General features: G+C 41.2%; 1 protein-coding gene across 1 annotated transcript in view; it reads right to left on the reverse strand.

The window, feature by feature from the left end:
* The window catches only part of TMEFF2 (transmembrane protein with EGF like and two follistatin like domains 2), a 127,156-nt gene that overhangs the window by 93,940 nt on the left and 8,718 nt on the right, over positions 1–24,498 (reverse strand). Inside the window, exon 4 of the mRNA XM_027883750.1 lies at positions 22,335–22,361. Within this exon, the coding sequence (XP_027739551.1) occupies positions 22,335–22,361 (27 nt within the window). The remainder of the gene's footprint in view (positions 1–22,334; positions 22,362–24,498) is intronic.

Raw genomic sequence — 24,498 nt, forward strand, 5'->3', positions numbered from 1 at the left:
GCTATGACAGTTTTGATACAAACAGTGTATATTAGATCATTAGTACAGAGACAACCCTCTCTCCCTGCCACGCTTTTGAAGCTCAGTCTGATGAATGGGAACTTGCTGCTTTTGTGTTGAGCTCGGCCAATATATCACACAGCTGTGCCCAGGGAATGGCACCTCGATTGCCTCTGACCACGCTTCTGGGGTGTTCCCTATCAGCAGAAACAAACAAACACAAACACACAGCATGCCTACAATCAATCAAGATGCAATTTTCCAGAAGCATACAGAAGGTCATTTATTGACTAATAAGGCAGCCAATTATCCAGGGCCCATTAAGAAGTACAAGCACTCCAACCTGCACCCGCATGTGTGAGATTGCCCAGTGCCCCACGCAGACAAGAGTGTGTTCGCATGCCTCCCTCTGCCTATTGCAGTCCCTCTTAAAAAGCAGAAAAATATCTAACTTATGGAAGTGTGCAACAAATAACCAGTCCAAGATTGATTTCTGTGCATGAATGAGGAACAAGGATGGGCTTTTTTTTTTCCTTTTTTTTGTTTGTTTGTTTGTTTTTGAATTTAAACACTTACAGACTACTTCAAAAGACAAAACTTGTAAAACCTCTTCCCATGGGAAGACCAGGAAATGAGCTGGAAGGGGTGACAGTAATTACAATCAGAAGTTGTCCAACAATACAGCCTTATGCTCTACGTCACCCTTTTGTTAATCAAGTGGTTGTATTGATCTCCTCTCCTTGGATGCTTTCCCTTTTACCCCAGGGCCCATGCAGTACTCCACATATGGGCTGCAGCTTGAGCTTTCACAACTCCATTACGGCAAGGCATTGAATATGATTTGGAACAGAGCGGGGCAGCCCTGCACCACAAATACCTACAAACACAAAAATGTTTTAGCTCTTCTGTAGTTAAATCTGTCCTCCAGAGATCACATGCCACTTCTATCACTGTTAGAGAAGCACAATAACTTTTTGATTTTCTCTTTCTGTCAGTCTCTGCATGACTCTCACAACTTTTGGATCAGATTTTAAAAGAATACTAATTCCCTGCAAGCCTCATGAGAATAAGCAGCTTTATTCAGACGAGAAACCCCAGCCGGAGCCCCCACTGATGGAAAGGCTGTACCAGAAATCATGCTGTACTTGCAGCATTAAGGACCTTTGGAGGAGAGAGCTGCTGTGAACCAAACCACAGGAACTGGCTTTATATATTCTTCTGACCATGAAAGCATTCAGAAATCTGAATTTTGGCTATTTTTGCAAAAAGCAAAAAAGAAGGTCTCCTTACATCCATATTTATGGACTCTGTTATTTTTCATTTTTGTTCAAGATCAAATTCTGGCATAAACCGGCTCTTCTCTGTTGACTTTGCAATCACCCACGCTTACACTGACTCTGCATTGACCCTGTTGATTCTCCTTGTAATTTCCTCCCAACGTTCTCCTATGCAATCTCTCCTCTGAACACCACGATGATCATCAGTTACCTCTCAGGATCAGTGACTGGTTTAAAAAGTTGTATTACAACTTTAATTAAAAAGACAGTTATTACAGTCCTATTTGAAATTCTGTTCTTTAAAAAAAAGAAACAAACAAACAACCAAAGAACAGAAGAAATACAACCACATGCAGTTTCTTTCGCGCTATGCTCATAAAATTGGAAAAATTCTGCTGGAAGATCCTAAAGTAGAGCTGTATATTTAAATTTCAAGACACACTAAGTTTAGAACAAGATAATGTGGCATTTTAATTATAGGTTTTCTATTTATATATTTCCTATGTGGCACAAGCCCCCTTTAATGAAAGCATGTTTTAGAGTAGCTTCAACACCCAGCGTTATTGCAAGTTTTTGAATACGCCAGAAGCTTATCAGCTAAAATATGTTAATTTCTCTAATGGGGTAATGAAGTCTAAATGCTTTCAGGAAGACATTGCTATGATAATGGGTCTACTTAAAACACAACACTAGGAGAACCTTGATTACAGGTTGCTCAGTAGTTTCTGACTTCCTTAGGAACCAGAGTTTCTTCCATTGCTAATTTGTTGCAAGAGCTGCTGGGAAGGAAGCTCATTTCCATTTAGTTAGTCAATCACCTTTGATAACAAAACCAAAGCGTTGGCTGCTTGGAAAAATTCTGTTAATACAGCTGCGTGATCAAGACTTAAAGACTGAACTAAAGCTGCAAAGACTTTGAGGATGAAGCGAGTCCAAGTGACGTGCAGGGGATCATGTGGATGATGAGGTCGTGGTGGCACTTACAAAACAAGCTCATGGACAGTCACAATTAAGTGACAGGTTTGATGAGATGAGAAAAAGGCAGGGGCTGAATTATCTAAAGCTATGGAGATGGCATGTCTGCTAAGGAACTACCTGACCAAAGTCTGTGCACCTCTCTGGAACAAGACTCTGCATTTTTACTTGTGCAATGCTTGATCAGAGCCTTCCAGCTGCAGGATCAGGCCAAAACAGGACCAGCCAAGCCAGCAAAGATTCAGCTTGCTGTTGAATGGGAGAGCAGGCACGTGGTGTGTATCTTGTGTGCATGTGGGAGCATCTTGTCAAGCAGCAACCTATGTACAAGCTTGCAAGCTTATACTAAAAATTAGCTAAAAACTTAAAAAAAAAAAAAAGGAGAAAAAGAGATACTTCTGTACTTCCCAATTCATCACACCAAGTTCTGACCTCACACATAGAATTTGATTTCCATTATACGAAAATCATGCAAGTCTGAGTTTGATATTTGGCTTGATTTGTTCAGCTGGGACTATGCTCTCCCTAGTTGTGGAAACAAATGGTGCTGTAAATCCAGCAGTATTGAGCTCAGCATGATCTAAGTGAACTAAATACTCTAGCTTGGTATTTGCATTTTCTCTTTTATCAAAACAAATAGTAATCCACTCATTAAATCCAGTATTTCTGTAATTAATTTGCAGTCATTACAAATCACCTTTAATTGGATTAGCTATAATTACAATAAAATAATGTCTTGAAATCACGTTATATTTGCGGTACTTTTTTTTTTTTAAATTTTATTTTAGAGATATGAACTCAGGTGAATATTACGAGAGACAAGAAACACTTCGGAGGTAAATATTAAAACCCCCTCACTCTTTATTTTTTGCTGAGCTCATCTGTGTATTGCCTCCTTTCGTCCCCAGTGATCCCATCTTGTACTTGAACTTGACAGACCCCAATTAGCCAAGGCAGTGACTCATTGATGCTCCTCTGCTGCCTGACCTGGCCCCGCAGCCGCACACAGTGGCAGCTGGTGGGGGCCCTCAGGAGTCTAATGGCCATCATGACTCTCCTTTCCTCCAGTGTCAGTCTGTCCCTGGCATTAATCACCTCATCCTGATGCAGGAGGATCAAAGCCATGCCTGTGTTTTAAAAACAGACAGGCATTTTCCTTGGCACAGCATGACATGACTTAAAGGAAACAATTCCTCAAACGAAGCCTCAAATTTTTTGTGGCAAAACAAGTCCCTTCACTGTGTCTCAACTTAGGCATCCAAGAACTACTTTCCATGCTCTGAGACTAACAGTTGTATTAATAAGGCAGCCCTGGCCCAGGTCTGCACTGGACACAGTACCACTGGTTTTGACATGAGTTCTAACCCAATTCACACCCCACTTTTGGAAGGGATTGTTTCACAGCCAAGGGTGCTGTTGATCAACTACACCTCTTGGGTTTGTCTCTTCCTCTGTTTACATATGCTAACACAGCTCCAGCGACTTCAGTCAACGTTGGCTGGAGATGTGGAGCACTCCACACACAGAGGGGACATTCTCATGCACTGTACACGATTTTACAGCTGCAGAAGCCACCTAGATTTCTCTGCTCATATTCTGAGATGAAATCAAATGTCATGTAAGGAAGAAATCAAACACAAAGTGGGCAATGACCTACGGACACAGCTGACCCTAGACAAATGGAATAAATTTGCTGGAAACACAGGGTTCTCATTCAAGACCTTTCATTCTTAAAATAAAATTACATGGCACATTGGCAGGAATTCTGGCACTGCTCTAACACCAGTCACAATTTCACATTTAATACATGCCGTAAAAATAGCACATTTGATTCACATGAGCACGTCACGTCACATAAATGTCGCACCGTTCTGCAAGGTACATTTTCTACCACGTATATGCCTTCCTTTCCACTTATTCCAGCTCTCACAGCTTCTTGTGAACAAAAGTCCAGCAAGATTTAATCAGGCTGAGCAATCTGAAAACTCATTTTTTAAAGAGGTAGAGTCAAACTGGTTACTAAAGCACAAACCAAAGTTTTCTGGGAAAAAAAAACAAAACAGGAGCCTAACAAGGTGTTATATTTAAAAACCAAAAGAAAAACAAAACTCATAAATGATGCTCATTTTAAGCAACCTGAGTTTATCTAAAGCTCTGGTGTTTCTATTTGACCAACTCCTTAAAGAAAATCCATCTCCGGGGCTTTCAACAGCATCTCTTCCACTGCTGTTCCTCACACATACATCTCTGTGTTGATCTGTGTCCCGCTCTCCATTTTCCACGACAGTTCAGGTCTGGTGGGTGCAACACTCACTCTGATTAAGAAGTGAATTCTTCCATAAGGGAGAGAGCAGTGGGCCTGACCAGCACGATGCTGGCAGACCACTCTAACCACGCAGCATCACACACAAGCACACCCATCCTCTCCAGCTCCCCTGACGACCCTCTGGAGAAAGCAGGGGGCTGCCCTTCCTCAGCCCCTTCCCGAGGCACTTTTAGGCCATGCCTGGCCCTGTGCTGAGCCACTGCACTGCAACAGCCAGCAGAGGACGAAGGTGTTTTCTGAAGGGTGGCGCACGGTGAGGGGCTGCGGAAAGCGCAAGGCCAGCAAAAGGCAGGGCAGGACCCCGGCAGCCCACAGTGAGCTGAGCTGAGATTGCTGCGCTTGACAAAACAGCTGGATCAATATGGAAAGGAGAAAGAGGGTAGAGAAAGAGTAATTAGAACGAAACATAACTTTCCTCAGTTTCTCTTCAAGTTCCATGGCCAATCATGGCATAAATGATGCAGAGCTCATATATTTAGCATCTTTGTTCAAGACATCGCGTGGCCCAATTCATTTTGCTTACAGTGTGTATACTGCTTGAAAATATAGCCTCTGACTTGATGCTCAGACATTAGGCAGACATTAAGTATGTTAATATTACAGTTGTAATTGTATGGTTTCTTCCTTCTAATTTTGGAAGGATAATTCTTTGGAATAATTACATAGAGGGTAACTTAAGTTCTGGGAAATGTTTGAGTCACCAAGAGTCACATCTGCACTCTCGCAGAAAGGCTTGTTGAAATCCTGTACATTTTTATCCTTGCTAATTATAAGAGCTGGGAAAAGCAAAAAGTTGGTTTATGCCTTTTAGGAGAAACACACAGAGTCGATTTGAAAGATGCTATAGGGATTTCCTCTATTGGAAATAGCAGAGCTGCTATGACAAGTTTCTGACTTTAGATTCGCTGAAGATTTTCCACTTCACAATTAGAACAGTATTTTATGTTTGTCCAGTACCTTCTTGCTTAAAGAGCACACAGCCCAACTACAAAGAACAACATCTCTCAGTTCTTATAAGCTTCCCACACAGAACTCGCACACTGAGCCAGGGATGAAATGCAAGAGGACGTGCAATCCACTGTACACAGACAACTTCAGTTTGTAGTACAGTCACTGCATAATAGGACACTAAAATACTCCCAAAAGGACCGAAGAAGAAAATTACACACAACTGAAACTGCCATTTAAATGTCAGGCTTGCAGAATTCCAACTCTGAAGCTGCTTATTTCTGAGCAACCAAGGACCCATGAATAAACAAACAAATGAAAAGCTAATGGAACTTTTCAGTGTTCAAAAATGTGATTTTAAAACCCGAGCATCTAACATTTTAACAAATTCATCATCAGCCAAGATAGGTTCAAGTGGAGCTGCTGCACCTTATTCTCCTCTTTCCTTGCCCAGTTGTAATGCAGATTTATTTCAGCAGCCCAGGGTCTCTTAGTAGTGTTTATGTGCTACCTGCAGGTCTGGAATCCTCTATTCATTCACATTATTTAAATAATAATACATATGTATAATCCTCCTTCCTCCTGTAAGTGTTCTACTTGAAGAACCAATTAATTCCATTTGTTACTTCCTGGTGTATTATTTCTTCTCTACAAGCTGGAATCCCTTTAGGAACCCTGTCTGCCCTTGACTACTGATTATTTCCTTGGCTTTTCAATCATCAGAGCCTCTTCCTGTGGATTTTAGAGCATTATTGTGATTGTCAATTTTAATAATGCGGGTTTTCATACTCTGTGCCTGCTGCAGGCCTTTACAAAAAAAAAAAAAAAAAAGGAAAAAGAACAATCCTGCTTTCCATAGCTTTAAAAATAAATGAACCAATTATTTTGATTTTTTAAAAAAATATAAATAATGTGATCTTACTTATTACGTGTCCATATATTATGTGATACATATACAAACGCTGACACACAGCTCTTCTCTCCTTCTGGCACTGGTCTAAGGAATAGCCATAAAATGCCTTAGATTTAAAGAAAGTGAGCTTCCAAAAGAACAAAGAAGGAAAAGGATCAGCTATTTAAATGCCTTTAAGCTGAAGGCACAAAGTTCAACTCTTCTTTGAATCCTGAACCCCCTGAGGAATAGCACAAACCATTATATCTGATGGGGCTACACCACACTTTTTCAAGACATTATGGATGAAAAACATTTAACATATTTTCAAGAATTCATTTGTTGTGTGAGCACCTGACTGAATGATCCACCAGTGCTTGAATAAATTCAGAAACAAAGGCATTTCCCGAGGCATCAGACTTCAGGGATCAAAGTTTTGGATCACTTGTACTTTCTTTTGCACTATTATGTGACTAGGGGAAGCATTAAGTGCCTACATACCCCTGTGGCTGGGTAGATAGATTAATTTAGCTATTAGGTTTCAGGCAGAGCTACACCACCACATTCAGCCCTACAGCTGCAGCCTTGGAAGTTACAAATCTGCAGCCAATGTCACTGGTCATGTCTATTTGCCTACACCCAGACTGCTCTGGCATGGAGTGCATAAAGGGTATTAAAACTCCTCCCTATGCATCTGGTTAGGTACACAGCACAGTAATGCCTTCAGCTGCAGCAAGGGCTTCTGCTGACGGTTTCGATAGTTGAATTAACACCATAAACAAAAATGACATTTCCTCTTAATACTCTGCTCTGTATTGCCACCACCACTTGAAGTGGTGCTCTGGAGCTGGGAACAGGAGTAGAGTCAACGGGAAGTTTCTTGGCTGTTACCTTGGCTGAGCTCCACAGGATGTGTCTCCTGTCCTGCTGCCTGAGTGGTGGCAAGGTGCCCACACAGTATTTTTAAAACTGTTCACTATGGCAATGCAAAATTAGGCACAGATCTGAGATTCCAGTTACATCTGTCTGTAAATAAACAGTGCATCTGCTGCCTGGGCTGCACAGACACTGAGAGGCTGATGTTTGCGAGGTTATTTAGGACCAGCTGAGATGCAGCGCTGCCCCAGTTTTGTCCAAATAATGATTTCCAAATTAAACCCACCATAAGGCTGCTGATCAGACCAAGCGAGAGCTCATAGATGTACTGTATCTCTGAGCTTCCAAATGCTGCCTTAGCTTCTTCCTTTTAGTTACTGATCAACAGAAGCACAAGTTCATCTGTTTTGAAGGATGCATTACGAAAAAACACAGCAAACTGCAGCCAATCATGTCAGGTTGTGGGAATGCACCACAGTCAATCACCTAAAAATTAGTAACAGTACTCAATATAAATAAAACTAATGATGTTCTATTAGCACAGAAAATTGTGTACAAAAAGCACAGGGAGGAAATGGACAAGTTGAAATGCGGGGAGATAAAATGTTTTCAAGAGTAGCAGTGCTTCCCTAAAACAACATGCATCTTTTACAAATGAGCTGAAGCTGAAAGGAGCAGACAGAGGCAAACAAGATAAGGGCCAGCACAGGAAAAGGTCCCCAACATCCTGAAGGGTCTTGTGTTCAGCTTACAGAATCCAAGGAAAAGAGGACATACAGTGAAATAGGTTTCATTTCAGCAAAGGGATCACTATTAAGCTCATTGTCGTATCGTCAGACCCCAGCATTTAGGTTTCTTCACAGTTGGCTCTCACACACAAACACATTCTTTATATGAGACTATTCATGTTCACATTTACACTCCATCTTGTTTCACGAGCCAAGCATTCGTTGGTAGGTTTCAGTGAGCCATTTCCCACTAGGGTAGCTCAAGGATGAAGCTTCTTTCACCTTCTTTGGAAACAGCTGCTCCTGGCCATCTCCAGTGACATGATTTGGAAATACACTGACCCCAGTCTGATTCATGATGAATATGCACATAGAAACATAAAAATTGTGGGCACGCATTTATGCAGAATAACGCACACAAAATATGTATTAGGCTCCCTTGTAATGCTCCTACCTACAAAAGGTTAAATAGCCGTAGGTTAGAGACAGCTATTTAAATGGACCTTTTTATAATGCCAAACAATAATGCATTCTGGTTACCTTCTGACACGGCTTACTTCCAGTCAGCATTAAGGAGAATTACTACCTGATTTCAATACATCTTGGTGTAATTTCATGCAGGCTTATTGTCTTGGTTCAATTTCATGCAGGCTTATTGTCTTCTAATTATCAACATAGCAATTTGATCTGCATCCAGATTAAGGCACTGCCCTGACTTCTAACACCAGAGCAACGCCTGTGGTGCTGTGCTGATTTCTCAAGCAGTAAGCAGTTTGCTGTTGTCTCACATCCCCAAGGCACAAATAAGCAGATGCTGCATTAAAGCTTGTTATACAAAACTGCTTCAGTTGTGATATACATTTTTAATATAATATACTGAGTGCGTTACAGCAAAAACTTCCAGGGCCAGTAAACTCCTACAAATTCATTAGCAAGACCTCAATTAAGTCTAGCTGAAGACTAGATCTAGTTGAAAACAATTGTTAAGAAGCACCAGAAATGAGTGAAAAGCTTGATCATGCTTGCCCTGCCTTAAGCATGAATCAGTTTACCATTTCAGTTTTCTGGACATCAGTTGGGATTGTTTCTCATCAAGGACAAGCTTTACTGACCTTTCTCTTCTTTTTCTCACAAGGATACTGTGATTAGTTTAAAAGCTTCATTTTTTTTTTTTTTAAATTACAATTCTGAGTGTAAAAGCAGAGGCACAACTTTTGATATTCAGAATAGTTTCTACACAGGAGACACTGATAGGCAAATGTTTTGGAGCACGCCCTGACATGCTTTCATTCACGCGTAGGTTTAAAGGATCAGAAATTATACCTTCTGTTTTTGAAAGACAAGCCAAAGGAGAAAGCAACATTTTCACTCTGGCTTATTTGCATTTCTTACCTACATTCTTCTCCCGCAGTTGACATTGTCAGCTGTAGGATGACAATGGAAGAGCACCTTTGGAGCACTCTCTAGCTAATCCCCTACAATGCCTGGAAACTATACAGGCCAATACAACAGGAGCTCTTGAAAAACACATATTTTGCCTTTCTTTCAAAGAGAGGAGAATCTGTTGAGCACTTTGAAGAAACTCAGGCTGGGAGGGGATTATTATTCTAAACGTATTTGTTTAATGACAGTGCAATGTAAAACATACCAAAAATTAATCTGGCCAGCAGCAGCCTGAGGTTTAGATAAATCATCTGATGGCTGCCTCTGGTAAACATTACATTTATCTCGATGGTGTTTATGGCATAACTGTCTGCTGTTGCTAAGAGCCACATTACACCAGCCTTGTGTGACTGCTTACCTTAAAGAAAAAAGTTCTGTAACTCAGCCTTAAGATTACTGTCTTTTATGAAATCCTCTGGCACTAAATCTTTCCAGACAATAGCAATGCAATCATACCCAGGGGGATGATGTAACAGAGGAACTCTCCCTTCCTCACTACTGATTATTTCTTCTGTGGTCCACTGTGTTTTCGACACCTCTGTTGGACATACCCCAAAGGGTCACCAGGCCAGGGTGCTCCGAAATGTCTACTCCTTCTCCTCTTTATGTACATACATGACCCAGGCAGTATGCTTACTTTTGTCTCCACAGCGTGATGACACCTTCATCACCATTTTTCCCCCTAATGGGAGGTAATGAAGATGAGAGTTGCTAGAACTTTCAGCATGCTCATAAGACCAGCTGAGACATCAAGCTGAACCAGTCTAACCCCTTGTGAAAACCAGTAAAAGTGACACTAAGTCCTAAAAAATGCAAAGAATTCTCATTGCCTGTCCCACTCTGAGACACTACCATTTGACAAGTGACACGGCTAAATGAATTCTCTGTGCCGTTAATTTAAGACTGGAATTTGCAGGGATTTACACAGTGACACTTGTATCATATGTGCTAGCACCTACCACCACTGTGTAAGTAGTGGGGCACTAATTTAACCTGACCTTAGTAACTTGTGCAATCTGACAGCTTCCCATGCTGCTCACTGCTGTCAGATCAGAGTCTCCTGAGGATCTTATGTTCCCTCTATGTCCCTTCAAATTAATAGCATTTCATCAGTTAGTTCCACAATGCCATTAAACTCAGAAACAGCAGAGATGACTGTATGAGGCCCTGATCCTGAAGTCACAGCACTTCTACAGGAAGGAAGAAAATGCAGATTATATGCCTCACCACAATGTATCCCCTAAAACAAACAGGCGTGCGTATTTCTAATTATACAGATTGCACTAATAATCTCTTCAATAAAGACTTCTGATATATCTAATGAAATATGATGAAAGATTTTCCCTGCCCTAGCAGCTGTTCAATTCCTTATTTAAGACAAAGCAAAATCTCTCCTTCCTATGAATTAACCTGAAAAGGAACGAAGCACAAAGACCTAAAGATGAAGACAGGAAAATATGATGAAGAGGCCTGCTGAATTTTCAGGCTACTACGTATAGAGGTTTCTTACCATTTTTTTAATCAACTCTGAACCTTCTTGCGTTCTGTTTTTGTAACTGTTTGCAAATATATATATAACAGTCTAGAAAGTTACTTCATAAATTGTGGCACAGGAGTTGAGATGGAAAGAAGGTACTTAAACTTCAGGTAGAGGGTAGATGGATATGCACAAAGAAAACATGGAAAATCCCCTGGAATACTGCCCAGCACCAGCTCATGCCTGTTTTCAAGTAAGAACGAATGCCCTAAAACCAAAACTTTTCACTTCACACGTACTATTGTCAATTAAAAAATGGTGTTCTAGTGCTGCCTGCAAAGGTTTCACAGGGTAATGCTCCTGCCAGCTTTTAAAGGTCCCCTCCTGCTGTTTCTGTGGCACTTGAGTGAATGGCAGGACCCTGCCACTGAAGTTCTGAGCCACTTTGCTGAGCTCTCATTTCCAGCACAGATATATAGGTGCACCACCACCAGGTCCTAGGAAGAGAGACAGGACACCAAGAAGGGGGGCCATGGCCCCGCTGAAGCTCCTTGCACAAAAGGGGCAGGGGGTACAACACACTGTGATGTCCTGTACTACAGGGCCGAGTGGCCAGCTGAGAGGGGACAGCACTGCTGCGCTGTGCCACGGGGAACTGGTGGCAGCATATTATACTCACCGTGGAAGAGACTGCAGTATTGCAAATACTCAAATGCTGCATTTCTTGGGGTTTGCAACACAAGGGCAGCAGATTGCTCTGCACATTACTAGAAAATGCCAAGGAAAAAAAAAAAGACTAACAAAAACTTTCAAAAATATTTGAGAAAACCTGTGCCAAAATCTCCTTAAGATGTGTATCCATGACTAAGCACGAGATCCGAATTGCTTCTGCCACGCAGAGGGTGCTGCTTGCTGGTCACGGTCTAAAAGCACTGATGCAGCAACAAGCACAGCTTAATTGCCAAGAAGCTTACATATTAATAGCAGAATTTTTGGTCAGAAACATGTGAGAGCCTGTGGGCTTTGGAGCAGTAAAATAGAATTGGGGCCGTATGGTGACAGAACAAAGTCTGCTGAAGAGTGTTGTATTTTCAGCCTTTGAAAGGGACTTTCCAGAGCTGTCAGCTGAGCTGCAGAATTAGAAACCTGACATTGCAGCAATGAGTTTTTAGATTTCAAGCTGTTCAAATGACTTCTCTCCAGGGAGGAATATCTAGCACGCAGGAATCAACAGTGAAACAGGTAAAGATGTGAGTGCACAGGGGCAGCCACCCCAACACCATGCCCCAGACTGCTAGGCATATCTTCCAAAAAGGAGTCATGAGAGAGGATGATGGAAAAACTTGCTTCCCTCTTCGTATCAGTACCAGAAAGATGATTAGATAATTCACTACATTTGTGAGATTGCAGCTTGATTATATTTGCTTCCACATTACAGACTGATCTTCCATACACCCTCAGTTCACACTATACTAGTGCTCCAAGGCACTTTCTGGAGAGATTATAAAAGAGCCTATTTTATCATATCCTCACCTCTGAACACATTACAACTGACACCGCTTAATTTTAGCCAATCTGAACAGCTAATTAGATGTAAACAGATTGAAAAATTGTACACACAGGACAACTCATTTTTCAAAAGGCCACTAATCCAAACAAACCTGAGTTCATCAATTCACTTCAACATTTGTCTAAATGAATTACAGCACAGACTTGTCCTGCACTGGCCTTGTGATTCATATAACAGGTTCCCTCCTCTTTTGATGAAAACTTCAGGCACTGTACAAAAGAATAAATTATTTATTTATCAAGGCCCTATTATAACAAATATGAAGATGACTCTCTATCTGAATCTACTGGACAACGTGTATGAGCCAAAGCAATTCCAGCCTACTCTGGTACCTTCTCTCTCGCCTCCCAAACACATCACACACACTACATCAAATGCAGGGAGGCTCTTTGTAGTAACAGATAAAAATCAAATTATACTTAGTCATGATCAATACTGGTTACAACTTCAGAGCTCTTTGGGTGCAGATCCTCCCCTTGGTCTTACCCCTTTACACCAGGAGAAATGAGGAGGACAAGAATACTGGACAGATCCTCCAGAGGCAGCTGGTGATCCTCCTCCTCTTCAGGACTCCCTCCAAGCACCAGCTCGGGGTAGACCAGTAAATACACCAGGAGTCAGAGAAGTACTGAAGGACAGGGAGAACCCTAAAGGGGCCTGTCATGACTCAGGTGAGATAGGGAGCTACCGAAGTTATCCAGCGCCAGGCAAGATAAAGAAGTCTTAGGATGAAAGGCAGCGTGGTGTGGCCTATCTCTAAATACACAGCAATTAGCAGAGCGTTATGCATGAGGTTTTCCACTTGCTATAAAGCCCACATCGCTTCCCCTACCTGCATATGTAAATGCACACAGTGAGACGGGAGAGGGCAGAGAGAAACACTTGTGTGGGTTCTGAAATGAACAAACATATCCACAAAATCAATCCCTTTCCAGACTGCTTAACACAGCAATCTTGCTGAACAAAACAGGCTAAACTCTGCCTATTTCATGTATAAACTAGTTTATGGTACCTAGAATTAAGGGCCTGCTAAGCATATGTTGCAATCTCCCATGCGACAGAGGCCCTGGACTTTAAAATTCATCCTCATTTGAGTAGAGCAATCCAGACACCCAAGCGTCAAAATCTCAAGCGATGCAGCATCCTACAAAACTTTTAATCACTTACTTCATTGTGCTATCGCCTTCATTTACAAACACACATCTAAACTTCCCTCGGAGTTTATCTAGCTTTAATTGCCAGCCCAGCATCTCATTAGACCTTTGTCTGTCAGCATAAAGAGCCCTGCTGCTCATTTGTGTTCCCCACACTGGTACTTACTGATTGTGACCTATGCAGCCCTTGCCTTTCCCTCGACAAAGCCAAAGGCATCAAAGCTTTCACAGCAATGTTGGTCACCCTTGGCAGCTCACAGCCCTCTCCCTTGCTTCTCAGTATTTTTGGAGATACTGTCGCCACCTCTGGTAATGGTGGAGGTAATCTGACATCCTTACCCCTGTTCAAGAGTCTGATTCTTAAATATACCAGGCTAACGGTGGCCCTTTGCCCCGCTGGGTTCACAGAGGACTCACACAAGCCCACTAACCATCAAAACTCCAGCTTTCTTCATGGCACCACTGTTTCCAGTGGCCTTTCCCCACTCATTCCTCTGCTTTCTTGTCTTTGCTCTGTGATTGTGGCTTTGCGTTTGGCCACATCAGAAGGCCTGCTCTTGCACCAGTGTAACCAGCTGCAACCTTGAACCACTCGTTCCTTACTTCTCCAGTTATATCTGTTGAGAACTTGATGGATGAGGAAAATATGTGCCCACGTATGTCACTGGTAAAGCAAACAAACAAATAAATAGCATAAGGCTGATCCCTGTGCTGTCCATCTCACAACGATAAATCTACTTGTAATTACATCATGAGAGGCAGTTTTTATTCCACTAATTGTGGACCATGTCAATTTTGCATGATTCTTGTCCCTTAATCATAGTTTCATAAAGCAGCATGCCAAATACTTCACTGACATCTACGTACAGTGTATCAAGTAAACTTGTAGCTTCATAAATAACATTTCAATTAGTTGACAGGATCTATTACATCAGCCCACATTGCTAAGCATTAGTTCTCTTTTATTTCTTTATTGAGCAAGTCCAGGACTAAATGTCCTGCTCTACCTCGATGAATGTCAGATTGGCAGGCCTATAAATACCTGGATTTTTCCCACCTTACCCTTTTGAATACCCACGCACCTACATTCTCTCACACCTTTAGAACTTCCCCGTGTTCTCAGACTTACCAAAAACCAACACTAAAATCCTTAACTAGCTCTCTTTTAACTCCTACCTGCAAGATTTTTGGGGCTATGAAGGTAAAAAAGCCTTGCTTCAGGGCACCATCATTATCTAACTCCCATGCAGCTAGAACAAATGAGATCAAGAAGTCCAAGGAATTAAAACATTCATGTGAAATAACATGGAATGGTTTTGACTTCTTCTTTCCCGAATAATGATATTTTCGGAATGCAATTTAGACATCTCCCTATTGTTGAACATTTTGGGCTTCTGTTCAAGTATTCTCCTGAGCAACAAGGCCTAAAAACATTTTATGGGTTTGTTTTAAGTGAAAAACTAAGCATTTTCTATAACACTATTAAAAAACCTGGGCAAAAAGACTAGGGGCAAAAATCTTAAGAACTGGTAGTGCTGTACCATAAAATTTTAACTCGTCTGGATTTGATTATGAACTGTTCTGGAATCCTGGGCTAACACCACACTCCTTAAACTTGTTCTGTATGTGCAATTACATAAGGTAGGTGGCAATGCCCAGTCTGATAAGTCTCTGGCAATCAGTCATGCCCTTCCTGAAGATAAGCTCACACTGACTTCAAAAACAGCAGGCAAAATTTCTGGTTTTATTTCCCAGTCTTTGAAAGGAAAAAAAGCCTCTTAGACAAAAGGGAATTTAAATATCCAGTGCAGAATATATTAAATTTGCCAGATGCAGCTGAGGTCTGAAATGTAGGAGTTAAAGAAAAGCAAGTACATGAACCTTTAGAGAGACTTGGCAGTTTCCATCCCATTTGTTCTTTTAAAGATCTCATGAGAGCATCTAACAAAATCCTATGTCACGCCAAAACCAGTTCAAAGCAAGCTCACAGTGAATCAGCTTCTTCAATCACTAAACCACAGAATATATTATGAAGAGATGAACGAGGATCTGAAGTAGTTCTGGTCACTCCAAGGCTGCCTCAGATCCCACTTGTGTAAGACATCCATATTCAGAAAAAAACCTTAAATGGCATTTAAGGATGTGATAAAAATTAGGCATGTGCTTGAACACATGCTCTTACCCCATGAAGTAAGGGGGTTTTTAGTAAGTATGGTAGTGTTTGCAGTAAGTATGGTAGAGCCGTTTGAAAGCTTAAAAACCATTTTTTCCCTATGGAAGAACTTGCTGCACAGAAAATCAAAACAGTGGGCTAGATTTGCCTCTCACTGTCATCACAGCAAACCTCTAGTGACTCCACAGTTGTCACAAGAAAAATTAATCCAGGTTTACAGAGATGTAGCAGACAAATCTAGACCACTACATCTCTCTTGCTGTGTTTACAATAACAGACCAGTAAATGAGTATTTGCGATTGGACGCACCCGTTTTAATCTGTTTGCTGGAGTATCACTGGATTTGTTTGATGGTTTGATGACTTAGTTATTTGTGGATTTACAGATTGCATATGATTAGACAGCACATTTTAGATTTTTTTGTTCCATTTTGATGCAGAATAGCAATTTTTACTCTCTTCAAGCAAACCCAGAGCATCCTCAGTATATTCTGATGTAGGTGAACATCTTTCATTCACAGCCTCCTTGTACAGCTCTGAACTACTTACATGAAGTGCTAAAAACCATAAAGAATTGCATAATGTAGGGAAGAGGCTATGAATGAACGTCATTCATACTTCTCGCCTACAGAAGTCTGGATCTTCTGCATCTTCTATTCATTTTTCTTTTTTTTTTTTGGTTTCACATGAATGGTTGAAAAGGGGCCACAGATCATTCACTATGGGTCAACTCTTTCCCATGGTATTTCTCAGTGCTGATAGCCTGCTTGATGGGTGGGACCTGTGCACTCACACCAAGAACAGAGGAAAGACTTCAGCCCATTAATAACAGCGCAAGCAGTTATAAAACACATTCTTCTTCATTGGATTTTTGCATGCTAACTTCAGACGCAGCAAGGGAAATGCAGGCAGAACCCAGGCAACTAAATCTCAAACCAGCATCTTCCAGACTGATACTTCATCTATAACCCTGGAGAGCTTCAAGATCACAGGAGTTGTGAGGATTTGCTTGAACATCTCAGTCAAGCGGGGCTGATAAGATCAGTACTTAGCTCAAATGAGAGCCTAAGGGGAATCCAAAAGCTGGTATTCCCATCAACTCCATACCTTCCTAGGATTTCCAAAACTGCTAATGCATCCTACCCGGCACAAAATGCCTTCTAGGCAGGGGCCTAGAAGCCTGGCACTTCTGAACGCCCAAGTGCTTCTCATGTAGTCAACAAAAACACACGGGAACTTCATCCTTTCTTAAGTTTTAAAGGCCACGAAGAGACATTAACTGCCTTTTCCTGACCTAACTCTTATATAGGTCAGATGTGCACCAGCCCTGAACTAGAAGTCATGTAATCATGTTAGGACAGCGAAGAGCCTGAGCTAATAAACCCAGCCTTTCAAGGAGCTTATTGGTTTGGGCTCAGTGCCATGCTGAGGTTAACAAGGTAAAAACCCGTTTAACAAAGGAGACATATATTTGACCATCCACCGTCAGGTCAATCATTTAAGATTTAAACATTTCCTCCAGAGGTATTTACCAACTCAGTCCACGTTGCTTACAGTTGATTCTGTACCTTCTGATCTTGCTTTAAATTATATCTCCCAAATTAAATTAGAGTAGAAAAGCTTTCCTATTGCCTTATTGCAGTTGACGATAGCATCTGGGGTCAGCATCTATTCTAAATTCACATGAGAGAAGCCTGTTACACCCAGGCAAAAAAGGATGGGATCTGTAGCTCAAAATATCAATTCCCTTTCTTTCTGAGGTTGAACTGGAACAGTCAGAGTATTCTCCCATGTATTGAGAACATGTGTATATATGTGTGTTTATCAGCACTGCATTTTATACGCTGCTTCATTCAAACTAATATGCACTCCAGGTTTTATGGTGCATTTTGGCTCAAGTGTGATTGCTAGGACAGTGTTTACAGCAATATTCACTGTGTTCTGCAGAGCCCTGCCCGTCAATCAACATTGTAATAAAGCAGAAAGGGAAATCACTGGAAAAGCAGCAGAGCTGCTGAATTCAAGTTAGTCATACAAAATCAGCATGGAGACAAATGCAAATGCAATTGGGTAAAAGTAGTCATTTGCCTGTTGATTAAAGAAAAAAAATATATACATGCTGAATTATGGTTTGCCTTAAAAGAATAGCATAGGGCTCAAAGTGTTAATTTTTTCCTCCCTGTTTTCTCTGGGTTAGTGTTTCAAGATGTCTGCTGCCCCATATAGATTTATAATATGTATGTGTTTACTCACACATCTCTAAGTCAACATGAAAAGCAGACCAGAATACCAAATCTATCATTAAATCTACATGTTGGCACCTACAAAGAGCTGCAGGACTTCAATTTTTTTCTGGGTAAGATTGAAGGGATAAATTGAAAGAACGAACAAACAAACAAGACATGCTTATCCTTAAAATACACACACACAAAACAAGAGAGGCAGAGAGAGGGAGAAAAGATGGTTTGTGAGGTTGTCGATTTTCAGTTTAAAGCAGCATAACCTCCGATTCTTTCTGGATGGCATATGGGTCTGCTGACAAACACTGTGGTTCAAAACACCCAGCACTGGCTTGGCTCTGAAGTGGCAAGGGTTATTCTCAGTTTGGACACCAAAGTGTGATTCACAGCCTTTGCCCTACTGGGATATCCAGACTCTGCTTCACAGACTTTATTCTCTCCCACAATGTGAAGTGCCTCACAGTATCAGGGTGTAGAACAGTGGAGTCCTAATCTTATAATTAGGACCTCTAGATTCTACTGTAAAATAAATGGTCATGATGATATTGATGAATTATGGCTTGCCTTTTTCATTCTGCTTTAGTATAGATCATAAAGAATTAACATAAAAACCAAACTAGGATAAGATCTGTGTACCCAGGGGCCCATACAATTCCCACTGAAGTCAGGAGGACTTGAATAGAAGTCGAATGAGGCTCTGAAACTAATTCCAGGTAGGTGCTCATGCACTGCCTTGCTGGTGATCACAGCAACACATGGTGTGAGAGTCACCTACAGTAAATCCATTGGACTGTGAATGAAAGCAAATCAGCAGGGCTGAGAGTACAGACAATGCAAGGAGCAGAAAGATGTGTTCAGTGTGAAAATGAAACCAAGAAGAGATGTCCTTAGCCCATTAAAAGCTATAATGAAATACTGCATCTCGAGTTCGTCGCTCTTCGAAGGAAGCTAGGAAACGAGCAAGAATTCATTATAAAGCTGCTCAAGACCAAAACATGAATCATTGGGTTCTAAAAAAACCCTGTTGTCTAGAGAACAGCACAGATGAAAATGAATGGAATCTCTTTAAATTACTCTCTGTATAAACTCTTTCACATTCATCCTTTCTGCGTTTCTGATTAGTATCTTTCTGGGATGTGGGTTTTAAAGTAATTCCACAGCATACTCCCAGCTTCTGCAATCAAAACACAGAAATGGCTCTTGATTCTGCATTTTTTGTCTTCATTTACAGGGAAAAACGTCTTCTGCAGAAAGAAACTTGAACACCTACTGTCTTACCCATCTACTGGATAGCCCCAAAAGTGCATGCTGAAGGCTCAGTAATTGAATGAGATTAAGGTTACCCCATCACTTCACAAATTACGGAACTTCTGTATGTTAGCGCTGCATAAAGAAGAATTAAATCACCTCGGGAAAAGCCCTTAAGATCATTGAAGTGCTAAGAAGCTGGGACCTCTCTGATCACAGAGTGCCTGACAGGAAAGCAAAAAAACCCAAATCCTACACAATAAATTGAGGAGATTTCTCTGCAGACTCTGGTGGAAATATGTGGAAGGAAGATATGGCAGCAAAACACAGCCTCTGGCTGTATCATTCAAGCTCTGTCTGGTTTCCTGAGAAAAGGAGGTTTGTGTGACCACATGGTGTGCTTGTCTACATTTGTCCACTGCACCAACCCCTCTCCAGCTATTTCTGAACCCTTTAGCAATTCTAATTTCATGTGATGAGTTCTGCTGAGGGAACAGCAGCACTGGAAGCTGAACTAGTGTCAGTCACGGGGGAAACCACCTGAGCAATGCTGAAGTGTTGCACCACCCTGTGACCTGTCAGCACTCCAACAGAACAAGAAACCAGGCAAATCAGGCAGAGAATGACTGTTCCTAAGGGCTCCCAGTGCTCAAGGTATCTCAGGTGCCTCACTGCAGATGTACCCAGCACCTCTGACACCTACAGCCTCCAGCACAGCCCCATTCTGCTGAATTAGGCAGAGGTATGGCTGGCTGGGAGGGTCCCTATGGCTGTAGTTTTGCTAAAAAAAATGCTTTTTTTAACAGCTACTGGTTAGAGAAGCATAAGAAAGGAAAATTTTCAGAAAAGCAGAAGCCCCAAAAGATTGCCTAAGACCACAGGCTTCTCACAGAAACATATCCCACTCATGATTGCTGGAGTGGATTTTACAAGACTTTGTGTGATGACATCCAAAATTTATTACAGCTTTTACAACAAGATCATGTCTAATAAAGAGTGATGTAGTGTCAATATTTACTTGGCTGGATTTAGCTTCTCAGGGCACATAAATATACTTTTGTACTTTAAGAACCACCATAGCTGCCTACTAAATCTTGAATAATACAAGGCAGCTTTGTAGACCTTTAAACACATGTACCAACTTGGTTCTTTCTCCTTCAGGAATCTGCTTCCTTACTACCTGCCCAGTCAGTCCCAAGGTCCTGTTCTGCTTGTCAGAGTTCTGCCAACCTTAGCTTCTAAAACGAAACTGTTTGGAAACCTTCCTTTTAAATTTCTATGCTTTTTGAGAATGGAATTCTTTACTTTCAGAAAGTGGTCAGGTGTGTTTTCCCACTTCTCAGTACACAGACTGAACAGAATATTCTGAGTTGGAATGGACCCACAAGGATCCTTAGGTCCAACACTTAAGTGAAAGGCCCATATGGGGATCAAACCTACAATATTGGTGTTACTAGCACCATGCTCTAACCAACTGAGCTAATCTCAGGTTATAAAACAAACTGGAAATATTATCTGTTGTCCTTGGTACATGCATGACCAGTTTTGCACAACTTCATTCAAAAACCTAAGCGACCTTAGTGTGAAAACACTGTCATTCATATAAATCAAACTGCAGATTTCTGATAAGCACTGAGTAAGGAATTTCTCTGGTGTAATGGTTTAGAAAGACAACCTAAAAGGACCTTAGAGTAAAAGAGGAATAGCTGGAAAAAACTTTTGAAAATTATTAGCAATATTTTATGTTGTGGTCTTTGGTGAGGCAGATCTGAAGCGTTTTTAAGTGTCCTGACTTCCAGAAAGCAGCCTGAGTCCAATATCAGAAAATCAGGTCCCTTGCAGGTGCCTCATGCTCATGTTGTTGACCACTTCATAGGTAAAAATAATACCTTATGTACACATTGCACTCTCTAATATACCGGGTACCAAAACTAAACAAGGACTAGGTGATATTTTGCCAAATAACGTGACTGTGTTTAAAAAACCTGAATCCAATCAGGACCAGCCATAAAACTGGGTAAGAGCCCAGACCTGCTGCCTGTGTCTTAAGCAGAAACCTGGCTCAGGTCTGGTGGCTGCCCCAGCTGGAGGAGTCCAGCAGCATCCCAGCCCAATGTTGACCTTGCCCTTCCACTGCCATGGGGGTCCTGGAGCTTACTCAAGGAGCTTGGGCATAAATGAGGGTAACTCTTAATGACAACCTTCCTTCCACAGCTATCCAAACTAACCCTGGCCCTCGTAGAGAAGCCTGACCAGCCAGTCCCACCAAGCAAGTAGCACCCAAAAGTCACATTCCCGACACCCAACACTTATACTTCCAAGGATTGCTGTCAAACAATCAAATCCATTAATGACTGCACTGAAGAAATAAAGAAAAATAACTAAAAACAAACAAACAAAACCAACAAAAGCCCAAACAAACACCACACCAACAAAAAACCACAAACAACAACCCCCAAATCAAAGGTTATTTTGCCTACATTTTACAGTATCCCCTGTATGCCACAAAGAGCTTGGACTATTTCTACGTTCTGTTTTGCTGTCGCTGTCCTCATAAAAACACATTGTTCTTTCCCTGTACCATTTCTTCATATCTTTGAAAGAATGCTCTCTGTTGCCACAAAATGTTTGGCTTGAATCCTCCAGTGAGGAGGAGCCAAGGGTTTGGCTCATGTTTTAAAAACAAAAGAAATATTACCCTAAACATAAAACAAATGAGTGCAACTGTAACAGTAGATGGAGATAGAGCTCCTAGCACAACCTATGAATAATTCCAAGTCCCATTAGAAGTAACACAGCTTTCTGAATTTCCCTAGAAAACAGCATGTCATGATTAGATTCCAACTTGACTGAAATGCAAAATACTCCTTTTTTTCAAAGAAAGAGCTGAACAAAAGACAATATGTAGTGCGACAAGTAAATTGCAAAGCATATCCACTTAAAATCTGAAATTGTGAAAGACAATGTGTGTACACAGAAGCACAGAGATACTAAAATATGGCTCTTACCTCCATCCCCAGATCCTGAGCCGGCATCTGAGAAAAAAAACAGAAAGAAATTTATATTCATGTGCTGCAGTATGTCCCCTATGCATGCAAAGCAAGGCTTCAGCTAAGTGGGCTACAGCATACCTTACTTTTGATGTCATCCCTGAGAAAATTATAGAGATCTAATCTGAATGTAGCCAACTCAAGCCATCTTTTTCATGTCTCCATTCTTTTTTTTTTTCTAAAGTCTCTATACCAGACGAAAATAACATAAGCCATGGAATGGTGTGATGCCCTCATAAGTCTCTGTCTCGTTTTGTTTTACTAAGACAGATGAAGCTTTGCTCCCAACAGTTGGGTAAAGTTACTTCACTTGGTCACTACTAAGTCCTCACCACCAAGGAGAAATTTTAAACCCAATTTGTTTGAGAATCAATTGTAAATTCGTGTCATTATTTTTGCAAAACAGTGACATCTCATCAGATCATAACTAGTTGGAATAAACCATTAAATTACTATTATTCAAAGTCTTCAGATAAATGATTAAAATGCCATTTTTCTCGAGGTTGTTGCTGAGTTTCAACACTGAGTGCTTTATCTTTATTTTTCCTCTTCCCAACATTTTGTTGGTTGGAATGATGAGACTCGCAAATTTAGAAAGTGCAACATCACAAAACTGCCAAGCCCAGAGCTTCCTTAAGAAACTTCCTAAGCAAGGCAAAGTTCAGAAATACACACATGTAGGGTTACCAAAAATAACGCGTAAGAGGAGTTTCTTCTGTAGGGAAGGGAGTGAGGTTGCCATGCTATCCTCCCCCTTAGTGGAACATGCATTTACCAGCATCAAGATTAATAGAAAGAGTTTGGAAAGGCTGCTTTAGGATCCAATTATCCTATGAACTGTTAGATCTCATTTACTGACAGCAAGGTCTGGTGGATCTGAACTGGCTTGTACATGCCATCACTGCTCAAAGTTAAAAACAAAAAGAAAAATCTTTGTTTAAATAATTGGTTGCAAGGACTTCTTAAAATGGTAGACTTATACAGCAAGGCTGCACAGGACAGATGCAAAAAGCAGTTGAAAAAGAAAACAGAGATAATAGTGTTTTCCCTGTGACCATGTCCTGAATCTTCCTGATTTCATCTTTTGTCCTGATGCTCTTTCCCAAATGACCTACTGAGGAAAGAGGAAAGAAAGATGTCTTCACTACAGTGCCCTCATGGGTCTGGGAAGCACTGCTTTTACAGGTGTGCCAGGTCTGCCCAGCACAGAAAAAGAAATGAATGTCTGCTATCACCTGCCTCCCATAACGAGTTACCACATTATCTGTCTCTTTGGAGGGAAAAGACCTTGTGTCTCTCCCTCCTGCTCTACCCTTCAGTGCCCAGATCCCTGCCAGCTCAGGAGGGCTGCTCAATGCCAGTTCTCCCAGAAGCCCAGGACTCTGCTGGGGTACTTGAGCACCAACTCTCTGCCCCATCCCATGGGGAAAATCAGCACATGGCTGCTCCCTTCTCCACTAAGCCTCCTCCTTGGGAGAAAGAAAAGAGGCCAAAGACCTTGATCAAGACTTTAGGAAACCCTCCTTTTTTTTTTTTTTATCCCTTCTCTGTTTCTGAAATACGCAATATGTTTCAAAGAGAATGCTTCCAACACAGTCACTGCCAGTAGGCAAGTGTTAGCAAAGTTGTAGCAATGCACTGAAATTATTATCCCTTTAATCTAAAACTTTGAACCAAAAAAAGACCAGTTGCTGTGCTGAGAGAATTTACTAAGTTGAACAAATCCTACACCACAGTAGGCTTTGTCAGCCTGAGCTCCATTTAATACCAATTTATAGACAAAAAAATTGCAGCATATGTTTTTTTCTTCTGGAAAATTGTCAGGTAACAGCTTCAGAGGAGAACAACATTTCCAGGGGAAGAAGTTTATTTTCTCTCAGGTGTATGAAACACAAAATTACAGCACCGAAAAAAGTTTGTCTAATGTGCTTTTTATTGACTCCTCCATCCTCAGCCGAGAAAAAATTCTGCTTTAAGTTTAAAGAACTCTCTCAAGAACAAAGACTTACTCCTCCTGCTCTTTTCAAGTTAACTTCACTGCCCACCTCTAGCAGATACAGAGCACAAAAGAAAAACATCAAGAACTCCTGCACATAAGCAACTCAGTTTTCCTGACAGGTTT

The sequence above is a fragment of the Empidonax traillii genome, unplaced genomic scaffold (genome assembly GCF_003031625.1).
Source record: "Empidonax traillii isolate 1590-97213 ecotype Southwest subspecies unplaced genomic scaffold, ASM303162v1 scaffold134:size1062425, whole genome shotgun sequence".
Taxonomy (NCBI): Eukaryota; Metazoa; Chordata; class Aves; order Passeriformes; family Tyrannidae; genus Empidonax; species Empidonax traillii.